The sequence below is a fragment of the Cervus canadensis genome, chromosome 6 (assembly GCF_019320065.1).
Source record: "Cervus canadensis isolate Bull #8, Minnesota chromosome 6, ASM1932006v1, whole genome shotgun sequence".
Lineage (NCBI taxonomy): Eukaryota > Metazoa > Chordata > Mammalia > Artiodactyla > Cervidae > Cervus > Cervus canadensis.
Genome location: NC_057391.1, coordinates 7,100,147 through 7,114,603, shown reverse-complemented (window position 1 = coordinate 7,114,603; position 14,457 = coordinate 7,100,147). Strand labels below are relative to the sequence as shown.

Genomic DNA, 14,457 nt, shown 5'->3' with positions numbered 1-14,457 from the left:
TACACCCAAATGACAAATCAAATCAAATGAAACTGCAGTTCCAGAAACCTTGGTGAAGATCCTGTGTCTTCACTGTCTGTTTTCTTGACGAGGTGGTGCGTGAGCTGAACTAGAGTGTGCTGGAATCCCCTCCTCACCTGCCCACTGCTCAGGCTTCACACAGCTGCTACCCTGCTGCTGCATCTGCTCCCTGTCCTCCCACTCCTACGCCTCAATCGGACCCCTGACCCTCCTCACCTTCGGGAAAACAGAACTCGGTCAATGCTCTGAATATTTTTCTTGTCCTGAGAAATTTTGGGGAAAAAGATAATCCAATAATTCACCTTGACATGTTACTAAGAGGCTTTTGTTTCTTAGTCAGCAATTTTCCCACTTTAAATTATAGAAACAACGTTACAACATAAGTTAACATGAGTAAGTTATTCCAGGCCAATGTATAGAAACCCAGGAGTTTAATTTGCTTGTGCATCTTTATACCAGAGAAGTAAAGATCAACCCTCTATGTATATACTGATTCACTTTGCAATTTGACTTCTGAATAGAACCAATAGATTTACAGCCAAGGTTCAAAGAAGTAACACTACATGGACTCTATAACTGTTTTCTCATTGTGACAGGTTTTCTCAAAGTTGTGCACACTCCTGGGTGGCACTGAGATGTCCTCCACTGGATGTAGCTTGAAAGAAAAATATCATTCAGAATAGGAAGTGGTGGGGAGGACTCATTTTCTGTGTCTGAACAAGGCATTACCAAACACAGGCTTGAAAGTGTCTCAAGGTCCTGTGTGAGATTCTCATCTTATCAAGAGTTATAAACCTAAGAAAACACTTTTCTACACTTGCATGCATGCTAAGTCACTTCAGGCACGTTTGACTCTTTGCAACCCTATGGACTATAGCCCACCAGGCTCCTCTGTCCATGGGGACTCTCCAGGCAAGAATACTGCAATGGGTTGCTATTTCCTTTTCCAGGGGATCTTTCCAATCCAGGGATTGATCTAGGTCTCTTTCATTGCAGGCAGATTCTTTATCATCTGAGCCACCAGGAAACCACTGATGAGTAGCAATATGTAATAAACAACACTGACCACGATGACTGGATAAACGGCAACTTGCACTCACTAGTATCCATTATAGATGGGGACCATTCTATAAGAAAGTGCAAAATCTTTTCAGGCATTTCATGTATCTGACATCTAAATGCTGACCCAGTGGGAATAAAATGACAAAGCTTAAGGATGAACAGGGGAAAAAAGTAAAATCCACACTCACCCACCATTTCCTCATAAATGAACAAATACTAGCAAAAGGAAAAAATGTGATGAAAACACACCAGAGCTCCACAGGCTTTCCGTATGAGCACTAGCCTCCAGCACTAAGATGCCAACTTTGGGTACTGCTGTAGTTTACCCAACAGGACTATGTCTTCTCCCTCCCCACCTTTCTGAGAGTTCCCTTTGGTGTCTGCTATGGTTAGCCTAGTAAGATTACCTTTCTAACACTCTTGGGGAGCTTTGAAGAAGACTAAAATGTCAGCTTCATTCAGCAGATGCTTATGAAGTACAAACTATGTACAAAACCTGTGGCAGGCACTATGGGGAGACTGGAAGGGACAAGATGCAGTCATTATTTCAAGGAGCTTTCAGCCCACTGCGCTAAGTCACTTCATTTGTGTCTGACTCTCTGCGCTCCCATGGACTATCGCGCACCAGGCTCCTCAGTCCATGGAGTTTTCTAGGCAAGAACACTTGCGCCACCTGGGGAGCCTTTCAGCCCATTAGATAAGATGAAAAAAAAACTCAAATAGGGTATAACAGCAGAGCATGGGGAAGGTCATAAAATTAGAGGTTGTGCATAAGAGTGGAAGTAACGGAGTTCCAAGGAAGGAGAAGGAGACAGAAACCCTTTGTGGTGGAGCACCTGGCCTGGGACAGGCTCATAAGTGTTCTGCAAATGCAGAGGAGGTGCTTTTGTGGTGTGTGAGTTTCTGTGCTTTACAGATGAAGAGACAGGGGCTTGGCTAGGAAGAGTCAAGCAGATTATTTTTGGCTCCAAGGCTATGTTCCTTTAACCACATCATGTTAGTTCTCAGAAGAGATGACATTAGCTGGGGTGGGAGAAGCATGGAACTCATTCACAGAAGCATCCTCGCTGGCAAGGATGGCTTGGGCGCTCCAGAGCTGTGCGAGGTGGAGATGGGTGACAGGCACTGTGTCCTTAGTGGTGAGACATGTGTGCTTATGAGCGGATACGCCAGAAAGAGCAGAGTGTGTCTGGATCCAGCTTGGCTGAAGCGCAAAAGACAAGGAGGACTGTAGCTAGAGCTAAGGGCTGAATTACGCTGATGGTAATTCAGATGAGAACAGAGGACAGTCGTAGGGAGGCGCATGATAAACTTAAGTACAGTTTAGAACAATTAATCTGGGAGCACTGTATGCCCAGAGCCAATGCCAACCCTGTATCACTCTTGTGAGAATTGGACAAAAGAACCTTTCTGGGAAAACAGAGTCCCAAGGGCAGAAGCCATGGTAAATTGGTAGAGACCTTCTAAGAATTCAGCCAGGTGGCCCTGCCCAGCACCCGTGTACAATGAAGGAGTTGTAAGACCATAAGGGAGAGCTATAGTGTTTCTTAAAGTTGAAAACCTGCCAACTTGGGCTTCCAAGTACTTGGTTAAAAGCTAGCATGGAAACTGAAATGCTGAGGCTGTAGAAGACCACTTGGGACCAATGCAACAATCCATATCAGAACCAAAGGGGCTCAAGAAACTCCTGTTGGTATTGGGCCATCCAGGTGACCTGGAAAGTGCTAAAACTTGTGATTTTTATTTTAAAATAAAAATTTTAAAGTATTTCATACAGAATATTTTCACTCTAAAGTTTATTCGTGTCCCCAGTTGAAAATCACAGGTATAAAAGTGGTTCTCAGATGGGGTGTGGGTCCCTTTCCTTAATGGGTTATTTGTAAATTGAGATAGAGGAAGAGAGGATTTTTAATAATCAAAGTGGGTGATTTGGAGGGAGGGGGTACTGTCATTTAGAGAGAGGTGGCAGGGATGCTCTGTGTCTTGAAAATGATCTCATCAACAAGTCCCGTTAGACCATTAGGCTTCATAAGGAAGTGACCAACCCTGCCTTCTCTAACACTGAGAAAGCAGAAAAGCCTAGTTAGAAAAGGATGAATGAGGACAGCAAAGACAGAGCAAGACCAATTTGGAGGTCGTTTCAAAAGCAAAAGTAAAATGTCTAAATGAAGTGGTCACTGGGAAGTGGAAACATTATGCAGAGGTACTGTGCACACATACTGGCTATGGTCTGGGAAAAAAGTGAGCAGGCTATTCATAGCTCAAGGGTGTCTCACAGAAGGCAGAGAAAAACTCAAGTTAACTGGAGGTTTCTAAGCTTGCAGGAGAGGAGGGTGCCATTAATATGAACAGCCGAGCTTGAAATAAATTACCTTGGAAATAGACTCTAAGGAGTTATAGAAACCAAGTCATCAAATTAAGTTGCATAAGAACATCAGTTTTTCCAAGATGACCAAAAACCAGGGAAGGCCCCTGTTCTACTAGGGCTTCCCTGGTGGCTGTCTACTACTCTGGGGCCATTCTCTACATAGACAAGTGGTCAAATACCATTTAGAAAAATCTAGCAAGTCTTTATTTCTCCTGTACAACTGTACTTCACTCAAGAGAATTACCTACTTCAGCAGTTCCAGAACCAGTCAAGTGCTTTTGTCAAGATCTATGCAGACATCTCCCCCTGGTGGTCACAAGCATCCAAGACGGACATTCACTCATTTTATCTTGGGCTTCCGTCTTAACCTCTAATTGGCCTCCCATCCAGAATGGCAGGGTTCACTCTGGTGACATCCGCCTCTGTATGAGTCTTCCTTTCCCTCTGTCCCTTTTGCTTAAGCAAAGGAAGCTGCTCGAAGAGAGTCTGAACCCTTGATCATCCATAACTGCTCACTTAAAAGTAAAATGAGGGCTTCCCTGGTGGCTCAGTTGGTAAAGAATCTGCCTGCATTGTGGGAGACCTGGCTTTGATCCCTGGGTCGGGATGATCCACAGGAGAAGGAAATGGCTATCCACTCCAGTATTCTTGCCTGGAGAATCCCACGGATGAAGGAGCCTGGCAGGCTACAGCCCATGGTGTTGCAAAGAGTCGGACATGACTGAGTGACTTCTCTTTCTTTCTAACTGGGCTCCTTATTCTGGCCCTTGGACTGCAGGGGGGGTCAATCATAAAGGAAATCAGTCCTGGATATTCATTGGAAGGACTGATGCTGAAGCTGAAGCTCCAATCCTCTGGCCACCTGATGCAAAGAACTGACTCATTGGAAAAGACCCTGATGCTGGAAAAGACTGAAGGTAGGAGGAGAAGTGGACGACAGAGGATGAGATGGTTGGATGGCATCACCGACTCGATGGACATGAGTTTGAGTAAGCTCCGGGAGTTGGTAAAGGACAGGGAAGCCTGGCATGCTGCACTCCACGGGGTCACAGAGAGTCAGGCACGACTGAGTGACTGAACTGACTGATGATTCTGGCCCTTAGTTTTCTCTATCTGCTATAGTGTTTTTGATTCTATCAACTGTATTATCGAGTAGCTTATTTCAGGAACAAGAAATGAAAGACACTAAGTTGAGATCGTGACCCACTGTCATGAGCCACTGGGGTCTCTGGAGTCCAGTGGTTTAACCATCAGAAGAATGAGGTTTGAAGCTCAACTGCCCAACTTTGGGTCCACAAATTCAGGTTCAGTTTCCTCACCAGTAAACTAAGAAACCAATTATTAAGGCTGCTTCCAACTCTTCCACATTCTATTATTTTCTAAAGAAGCCCAAGGGAAGTTACACATTCAACATTTATTTTATTTAAGCCTATCAATTTTTGCTAACAATATAGACAGTAAGGAACTGCCACGGGATGCTCCTTCTTAGACTCTGTTCCTCTAAAAGGAAAACTGGGAAGAAGGATTCAAATATTTGAAGGACTCTTAGAACAAAGTAGACTAGCTTTTAAGAAAATGAGCACGGCAAAAAAAAAAAAAAAAAGTAAGCATGGCTATATGGATTTCTTGAGGAAGGAATAAATCATTCATCTGTGAGGTCTGCCAAACACACATCTCTGCCGTGAAAGGAAGTGAAAACGTCACCTTACCGTTCCACATACGTCTCGTCCAGATTGTTAAAGCCTATTGTCGGGCTTCTAAGTTGATTCTGCACAGACACAAGATCGCTGCTCTCCAAGGCCTGGTTGAGTAAAGCTACAGCAGATAGCATTTCCACCGCAATCAAGAGCTCCTCATGGGCCAAGTAGTTCTGTTAGGAAACATATGGTAATATAAGCTCCCCACATTCACACACCGCATGTATGCGACGGGGCTTCAGAAGGTTCACTTCAAAGAGTACAGAAAAGTCAGAGATTATGAGAACCCAGGACAAGGAGGGCTGCTTGGTCATCTATTTTTCATTGGCTTTCAAGAACAGGTCAGCAGCTTCTGGATTTTCCTTAGATGCTTGTCTGGGGAACTGAGTTAATTACAATCCTTGGTTATGGCTCCATAAACATCTGCATGGCCGCAGCCTATTCCTACCTGCAGCTATGGCTGCCAACAGGCTTAGTCTTACCAAATAATTAAGCCACCGGTTGGATAACATCGTTACTGTCTCTAAGTGCAAAGTAAGACATTAGCATAACTAATGACTTTCAGTTTGAACTAAGGGTAAGAAAAAGGGGAGAAATTTTACCTAAAGATGATAACCCTGGAAAAGTAAATCAAAGTCATTAAGCAATATTGATTTTAATTTTTAAAAGTTAGTCTAAGTCACATTTTTATAAATGGGTAGAAATTTTACACATACTCTAGGGTCTAGATATTTGAAGAAATGTGATGCAAATCTTAATGAAAAGCAGGTAAGGATTAGGCTAATTTAAAAAATACATCTCAGGTTACAGAATGCCCCTTTCACCATTCTTTTCCTTTCAACCATTTTATACTGACTTTGCCCAGCTTCATAAGGGTTATTTCTTCCATCCTATTGAAGGAACATAGAGGAAGCATGAAAATAAATTTTTTAAAACTCTGATATCTATCTTTACATTTAGGATATTGTATACCTCGTATGTATAATATTTATACCAAAATGCACTATAGCTTTCTGGTTCTCCACGGAAATTTCACAGTGAATTGATTTTAGATTAACAAAGACCAATTTTATGTTCCAAAGCAAATGGGAAGAAGGGTTTTTATAGAGAACATGTAAGTTTTATCCAAAGACAGTACATTAACTGTGAGTTTAACATAGAAGGAAGGTATCAAATTACAAGTAAAGAGCAGAATGAAATCATTTGATATTCACCACAAATACCTAAAGCGGTATACAGCCAAAAAGATGAGGACAAATAAAGTGCTAGAGTGTAAGTCGCTTTAGACCTCAGAGTTAGAGAAACGGGGACAATATTAACAAGAGAACCTATAGGCAGTTTAAAGAAATAACTTATTTTTCTTTTATTACAAAATATAGTTGACCACTGAGCAACACCAGAGTTAGGAGCGCTGAACCTCCACGCAGTCCAAAATCTCCATATAATTGTTGTTGTTTAGTCACTAAGCCGTGCCCAACTCTTTGTGACCCCATGGACTGTAGCCCACCGGGCTCCTCTGCCCCCATGTAAGTTGTTCCTCCATATGCTCATCCTTCTGAACCCTAGTTTCTGCATCCTCGGATTCAACCAACTGTGTATCATATCGTACTATAGTATTTACTATTGAAAAAAATTCACATACAAGTGGTATGCACAGTTCATACTGTAATACCTATTTATAAAGCACTGTAAGTCTTAATAAGCAAGGATAAGAAAACAAACCCTACTACCCAAGGCCTTTCGTGACACACACTTTCGTTAATTTTTAACTCATGCAAACATTTACACAGACTTTGGTTTTTTAAACTATTTTCCTTTTCTGATTGTAAAAAACAAGATAATGCTATATATTTCAACCTCATTTTTTCCACTTAATAGTAGGGTGTGCAGCCTGTTACTAGTTGAACATATGATGTTTCCTTCTCTCAGTTCTATAGATAATACTGTGAAACATCCCTGTATATTTGTGAGTTGCCTGTTTATGCTTTATGCTTTCCTCCTCTTTGTTTTTTGGCAGAGCACTACTGTTTTTGATTTTAAGATCCAATATCCTTCCATGTTTTTTCAGAACTTTAATTTTTAAATGATTTTTTACACATAACCTTTCATATTGGAAATGTATTCTGTTATGTGTACTGAGGTAATGTTTTCCTTCTCAAATGGTTAAATGCTTCTAAGGATTTCATTTCTTTTCCCATGTCTTTGAAATATTAGCTCCTTCATACATTAAGTTCTTGGCACTGCCTTTAGTATTTTTCACTCTGTTGCATTGCTTAGGTTAATCCTGTACTAGTACATATGCTCTTGTTTACTGTAACCTTCTATGATTTTACTGCTTAACCCCATCAACATAGGAAGAGCAGACACTGACAAAAATCAAGGCCATGGTGCTAATGCTCTTGGTTGCAGATTTCTGGAAATCTAAATCAAGAAAGTTAGATATTAAAAAAAAACTTTCAGTCTGTTATTAAATTATACCAGGTTTTTAAAAAATCACACACGAAATAAGAACAACTAGTTTTCAATGCGTATTTGTGTAGAGCCCCGACTGCATTTCCTAACTATGCTCTCAGATTCTTTAAAGAGATGAAAGGCGGGAGTTAAAGAGGAAGGTGGTGTGGGATTGGTGAGGGAAGCCAATGAGATCAGCGACTGTACAAGTTGAAGACACTACACTCCCACTCATCTTTCCTCAACAGCCCTCCTCGTGGCTAGGACTCAGAATTAACACCTCTGTAACCGGGTCTCTTCTGACTTACCATGGCGTTCTGCTTCTGGAGGTTGAAAAGCTCATTCTGATACATCGCAGCAGCAAAGGGATAAACAACGGGCAGCTGGGCCTCTGGTTTCTGCAGGGCAAGCACTGTGTTCTCAGGGTCACCCTCCCGAATAACTGCATTGATGTGGTCCACTGCAGCCAGCCCTGAGGGTCGGAGTAACACGTAGTCAGAACCTGTGCCCGTCCCACTGTGGCCTGACCCCAGCAGCCCACACGCCCAAGGATTAGAGCCTAAGCAGTCACTTTCCATGAACTCTGAAAAGTTGCATTTGGATGGTAAGCAAAGCGTTGGAAATGGTAGCTTGGAATTGGAAAACAGTCTAATCCTTGGAGCTAGTCCCTAAAAGAACCTCAGCATTGATAAAGCTGGAGTTATAAGGTCATTCCTGCCTAGCATGACTTCCCTGCAAAATTCTTCCTTTCAGGACCAGCATTGGAACCATTTCTCCCATGAAGTTCTCACAGGGCTTCAGTTCCTGAGAATTTCACACCTTGGGAATTGTTATAGTATTTAGGACTGGGCCATGTGTATCCCACCGGCATTGCTCTTTAACGCTCTTTGCGTGCTAGCTCTGCCTCCCCAAGGAGGTTAAAGACACGTGAAGACCAGAAGCAGGGCGTGCCCTAGGGCTCTATCTTCCCTCTGAATGAGCACTGTGGGACCCGGAGGAGAATGGTTATTAAGTCCCCAAATAGTCTCCCTTATCTCTTGTGTTTTGTAAAGGGTAGTTTTTTTAGGGGAACGTAATTTCAGATATGTTTTTTAAAATATTACAATCAAAACTCACATGAGTATATAATTCTACATTGAAATGGTGGTCCCATGTGTTAGTATGGTTCCAAGAACTCCCCTGGATGTCTGAAACCATGGATAGAACCGAATCCTGCAGGTATTTTTTTTTTTAACCTATATATACACATCTGTGATAAAGTTTAATTTATAAGATAGGCATAGTAAGAGATGAACAATAATAACTAATAACATTCTTAGGACTTCCTTATTTTATACTGGTAGTGTGTACCTCTTAAACATCTTAACTATTTCTCCCATCCCATCCATCTCCCTTCTGACAAAAATTAGCTTGTTCTCTGTGCCTATGACTCTGTTTCAGTTTTATTTATTGTTATTTTACAATTTTTCTTGTTTCTTGAAATAGTTGTGTACTGATATATGCTTCTCTCTTGGAGCTGCTTTTGCCATGACCCATAAGTTTTGGAAAGTTGGGTTTCCATTTTCATTCATCTCAAGCTATTTTTTGATTTCTTCATTGACCCATTGGCTTTTCACTTAAAGAAGGCACTTAATAGCTTCTCTTGGGCATCTCTGAATTGCCAGCATCACTACTCTCAGGCTTTGGGGCCACTGTTAAGTAAAACAAGGATGGCATGGACACAAGCATTATGACACCGACAGCCTGGTGGCCGAGATGGCCACTAAGTGACTCAGGGTGGGGCATCCTGGACAAGGCGACGGTCCACGTGCCAAGGGGGGTGGCGTGAGAGTTCACCATGCTACTTGGAACAGCGTGGAACTGAAAAGATAGGCGTTATTCCTGGAAATTTCCATTTAACATTTTCAGACTGCAATTGACAGCAGGGAACTGAAATTTCCGTCAAGAAAACTGTGGATAAGTGGGGAGTGGGGGTGGGGGAGGACTACTGTATCATTTAACCCCCCCCTCCCCCCCAAAAATCCCTCATCACAGAGATGCTTTGGTTTACAATACCTGATCCAATCAGAAGCTCTGTGATGTCTCTATGAGTTATAACATTCAGATTATAAAGACCTGAATTTTAGTGACCACATGGAGGGTACTTGGAACAGTAAATTCAGTACAGTTTCAAGAAAACAGAAATGGAATTGCTGACCAAATGGAAGAATGAGTGATGAACTCTGCTACCAGGCAACAGAAACTGGACGGAACCAGTAGGGTTTTGCCTTATAGAGAAGGTTTCAGGTTAGTAGAAATAACACAGACCCCTACATTTCTAGAGTTTTCAAGGATTAGTCTGTCTCCCTAACACATGATTAGACTATAGCTAAGATTATTCTAACCCTTTTTAACAGACAGGAATTTATCTTCTCCACCTATATTCGCAAGGAGCCAAGCTCAATAGCTTTTCTACTGAGATACCTCATTCAAGAACAGGAAATACTTACAACGAATGCAGTCTTTCGTGCCACACCCCAGAAAACTTACACTTAGAATAAGTTAGAATAATACCCTAAGGACCCAAATGCCTTTTTCTATTCTTAGAACTAGTATGATAAATGAAAGAATTCCAGAAAGGAAGGTCAGTGTTTGGCTGTCGTATTTGATGCCCTGTGAAGGTTACCCAAGGCCTTTTGGTTGTGTCTCTACTTATCCTGAATAGAACTGTACTTCACCTTTGAAAACTCTATTATATACGTTTGGAAAGCTATATGGTAAAATATTACAAGAAAAAAATATATCCTTTAAAACACTCTTCATGAACCATTTCTTCTAAAAAATATATGTAAACTAAGCTTAACCACTCTTTTACACTCTGCATTTAACAAAGTCTCAAGCCCTAATCTTAACAGAATATATATAATGAATGGAAAGCATGTACCAAACTCCAAGTTAAATGACCACAGTCCAAACAAACCTGAAGCCTCTGAAAACAGACCTGGTACCACTACCATCAAAGCTGTCACTTTCTGCCATTACCATGGCTGCTACAAATGTACACACCTTAACATTTTAATATAACAAGCTCAATGACTAGGAAAAAGCTTGTCAAGTAGTTACACTGACATATTTTAAAGCATACCATTGTCTCATTGTCATGTCACTGGCTAAAATATACTTTGGAGAATTTTTTCAAGACTAATACTGGATATTTCTAGTATTACTATAAATTTTCCAACGGGGAGAGATCAAAACCTTCAGAATAATCATGTTCCAAGCATTTAAAGCCATTAAACACTACAATGTCTTTCATAATTTTAGCTGGTTATGCATTAGTACAAATCATCTCATGCTTTTTACTTAAAAGTGGAAAAAAAGTATAGTCGATTTGGCATCAAATTTGTGGTCAGGAAATTGTGTCATTCAATCAAGTAATGAAACATTTATATAAGGTGTTATACTTAACATGAAAAAGAAATCTATTCTAGTGGTTATAAACATTTCAAAAATAAAGGATGGCACAGAGCTATGGAACCATTTCCCCACTAAGCTTATGAACCTCAGATGTCTCGCTGGCAATATTAGTTTCTTCCTATAATCCATTTCTGTCAAGCATAATGAAATTCTCAGCTTTCAAATAGAGCAGAAAGAGAAACTTGAAATTGTACTTCATGTATCATCACCAACATGTTCAAAATTTAATAAGAATAAAAATAGGAACACACATCTCAAAATGTCAAGGTGTTCCTTAAAAAAAGCAATCCTAGTGCTCTCAGTACTTGTAAGTGGAGGTAAATTCTCAAACCCACTCAGTTGTTACCTCCTAGACATATCTATCAATTTTCTCTGGGCCTCCTTGTTTGAAGCCTTTAATATATGTCTCTACCAGCAACTTAGAGGAAAACTCCTGAGTAATACCTATAGATGCGCATTTCCTTGAAAGCGCTAAGAGCCATAAAGAACATTCAAAGCTCATCTAGGAGGTTATCATGAGGGTTTAGGACTACTGGAATTAGCGGACACTCCAAGTTTAAACTTGGCAGAAGTTGACATGCCTTATTAAATGGACTAACTAGTCTTTGATGTATTCATTTTTGGGTATATGTGGGTTATTTAGGTTGACCTTGGGGACATAAATGTCAAAGAGAATTCCTTACTGCTTCAAGTAAAAATAAATTTTACTAGAGAAACAAAAAAGACTAATAAAGAGACTAGTGTATCTAAACTTGCACATGCTTATTTGAATTACCCCAGTTTTCTGTTCTTTATAGTCACATAACTGAACTAGGTACCAAGGAGAAATGTCCTGTGTGACTCCATGGAGTCTCAGGGCCATGGGATTTAAACCTGCCACGATGTGATTTATAGGTCTGCCACATCTTATTCACTTGCACCAAAGCTACACAAGCACTAAAAGAACAATCCTTACACACTGCAGACTAATAATTCAGAAGTAATAAAAAGCAGAGGTGTCAACAACAGCTTTACAATTTCAATAAAATGTTATCATATAATCCTGGGCAAGGAATGACAATTGTTAACTCATAATCTTCACTAAAAGACCTTTAAGGTTAGCCCAATAAGGGACAGGTTCAAAAAATGACATACACTGTACCTGTGATGAAACAGGAAGGTACAGTCAAACTAGCTTCAAGATGTTTTGAGATACTTTGCATGGACTGGGGACAAGATGGCCAGAAAAGCTCCATGGACAACTAGCAGATGATGCACCATAATTAAGAGCAACACTTTCAGTGGATCTGTCATCATATAAGGCACTTTTATAAGGATATATGTTAAGAGTTTTGCTGAGATCCAGATAAGAAAAATTTGCATCTTATAGAAGTATCCATTTCCTCCATATGATCCATTACTCACTGTTGACTTTATTGATATTGCCTTGGATTTCTGCTTGTGTCAGCAATTCTTCATATGCATCTCTTTCTTCTTCTGAGATACAGTTATTCTGCAAAACAAAGGCTTCTTTGATTCTTGAGGTTAAATGTTTCCAAAACTTGATATTCAAAAGCAAAAACTTAAAGAGCACTAAAAACCATTTGCTAATATTCTTGTGAACTCAATACAAGCATTTAAGAGTGCCTGCCCTGTGCAGAGCACCAGGGTTAGCTATGCCAGCAGAGGTTACAAAAATGAACAACAGACCCAGTGACTCCCTGTAAAGGCCTAATTGTCTAACGTGGAAAACATTAGGTTGGACCACTTGATATTGCCGTTTTTTGTAGATCAAAACCAGCTGAATATTGGCCATTTGATTCAGTCTAACAGAAAAATCAAGAACATAAATAACAAATATAGCCAAACAAAATATATTCTAGGAAGTACCTGGGTGGAAAGAAAATTTTAAAGAGAGACAACAACTGAGGAGGGCCTGGAAGAAGAGGGGGTTTCCCTGGTGGCTCAGATGGTAAAGAATCTGCCTGCAGAGCAAGAGACCTGGGCCAGGAAGATCCCCTGGAGAAGGGAATGGCTGCCCATTCTGGTATTATTGCCTGGAGAATTCCATGGACAGAGGAGCCTGGTGGGCTACAGTCTATGGGGTCAGATACGACTGAGTGACCTTCATCATCATCATGGAGGAAGAGAGCAATGTTCAAGGCAGAGGAGAGAAGGATGCAGACAACAGGATTTGATCACAACAGTGAGAAACCTTGGTGCGTCAGGGCTACAGTCGGAGTGTGTGTCCTGGGTTAGCCAGAAAGACGGGGAGGCGGGTTGGGTATGCTGGGACCTTTTGAGGCCAGCAGAAGGACCTGTGCTTGACTCAGTAGGCGGCAGGGAATCGTGGGAGGTTTCTGGTGGGATGACATCAGATCTGTAGCTAAAGATCAATTTTGCAACCTGGAACTCGGGAGAGGGGTTGGCTTGGAAAATGATAGGAAGCCGGGGAACCCAAGGGGAAGAGCCCTGAGACAAGGTCAGGAGGGGCAGAGCCAAGACAGGAGTGGTGAAACGAAAAGGAGGGTGGATGGAGGTCAGCCCAGCAAGAAAAGGCAGCACAGGTAGTGATGCACAGGACACAGAGGGCATAAAAGAGTTCTGAAACAGCGTGGGAGTCATTCCAAGGAAGTCAGTACCAGGCATGTTTCTGAGAAGGGGAGGGTAGGGACGAGCATCTTCCGGATGGGATGGGGCAAAGGGATGAGGCTATCAAGCTGACAGCTTGCGTTCTTCAACAGGTAGATGAGCTCAGTGGAGGAAGTACAGAGAAAGGAGTGATTCAACGTCAGATGTTGAAGGCTCTCCACATTTAGGGAGAGGAACAAGCAGAGACATGAAGAGATGCAGAGGGGGTCCACAGCAGCAGAGAGGCACAGAAAACGCGGGTAGGGGTGGCGAAGCAGGCAGTGTAAGGCCGGGGGGCAGTGTGGGGCAAGTGTGCCCAATGCCATCCACCAAGAACAAGTGAAGATAAAGGGGCTACTTTGGGAATGGAGCTGACGCTGACATGGCAAGACTTTAAGGAGCGGAAAGCTGGTGTGGAAGTGGAATCTGAGTGCAAAGTTTTCCATAAGACAGGAGGCGGGAAATATAATGTGAGGGTCAGGAGCTGCTTTCCAAGGAGGGAAATCACTTCTTCAAATGCGAGGGGAAACTATGGGGAAAATACAAGGAAAGTGAATTCAAAAGTGTCTCCTCTAACCTCACCACACCCAATGATTAGCCTCTAGTAATAAATCTAAAGGTGAGTCACCCAATACAAGGTTTGCTGGTGATATTCAAAGAGGGAATATCTTTAACTGCTCCTTCTACACCTTCTTGATAAGTTTTCAACATGATCTTTCATCCTTGCTACCTGTAATACTCATCAAAAAAGAAAACCTAATTTCCTTACAGAGGGCATGGTCTCATTTTACC

At 41.5% G+C, this 14,457-nt stretch overlaps 1 protein-coding gene across 2 annotated transcripts in view; it reads right to left on the bottom strand.

Annotated features, from left to right (window-relative positions):
* IQGAP2 (IQ motif containing GTPase activating protein 2) overlaps positions 1-14,457 on the bottom strand; it is a 299,140-nt gene that overhangs the window by 103,245 nt on the left and 181,438 nt on the right. For both annotated transcript variants that reach the window (XM_043470700.1, XM_043470701.1), the window contains 3 exons: positions 12,460-12,547; positions 7,908-8,071; positions 5,161-5,321 (listed from right to left, as the gene is read on the bottom strand). In XM_043470700.1, coding sequence (XP_043326635.1) covers positions 5,161-5,321; positions 7,908-8,071; positions 12,460-12,547 — 413 coding nt within the window. The remainder of the gene's footprint in view (positions 1-5,160; positions 5,322-7,907; positions 8,072-12,459; positions 12,548-14,457) is intronic.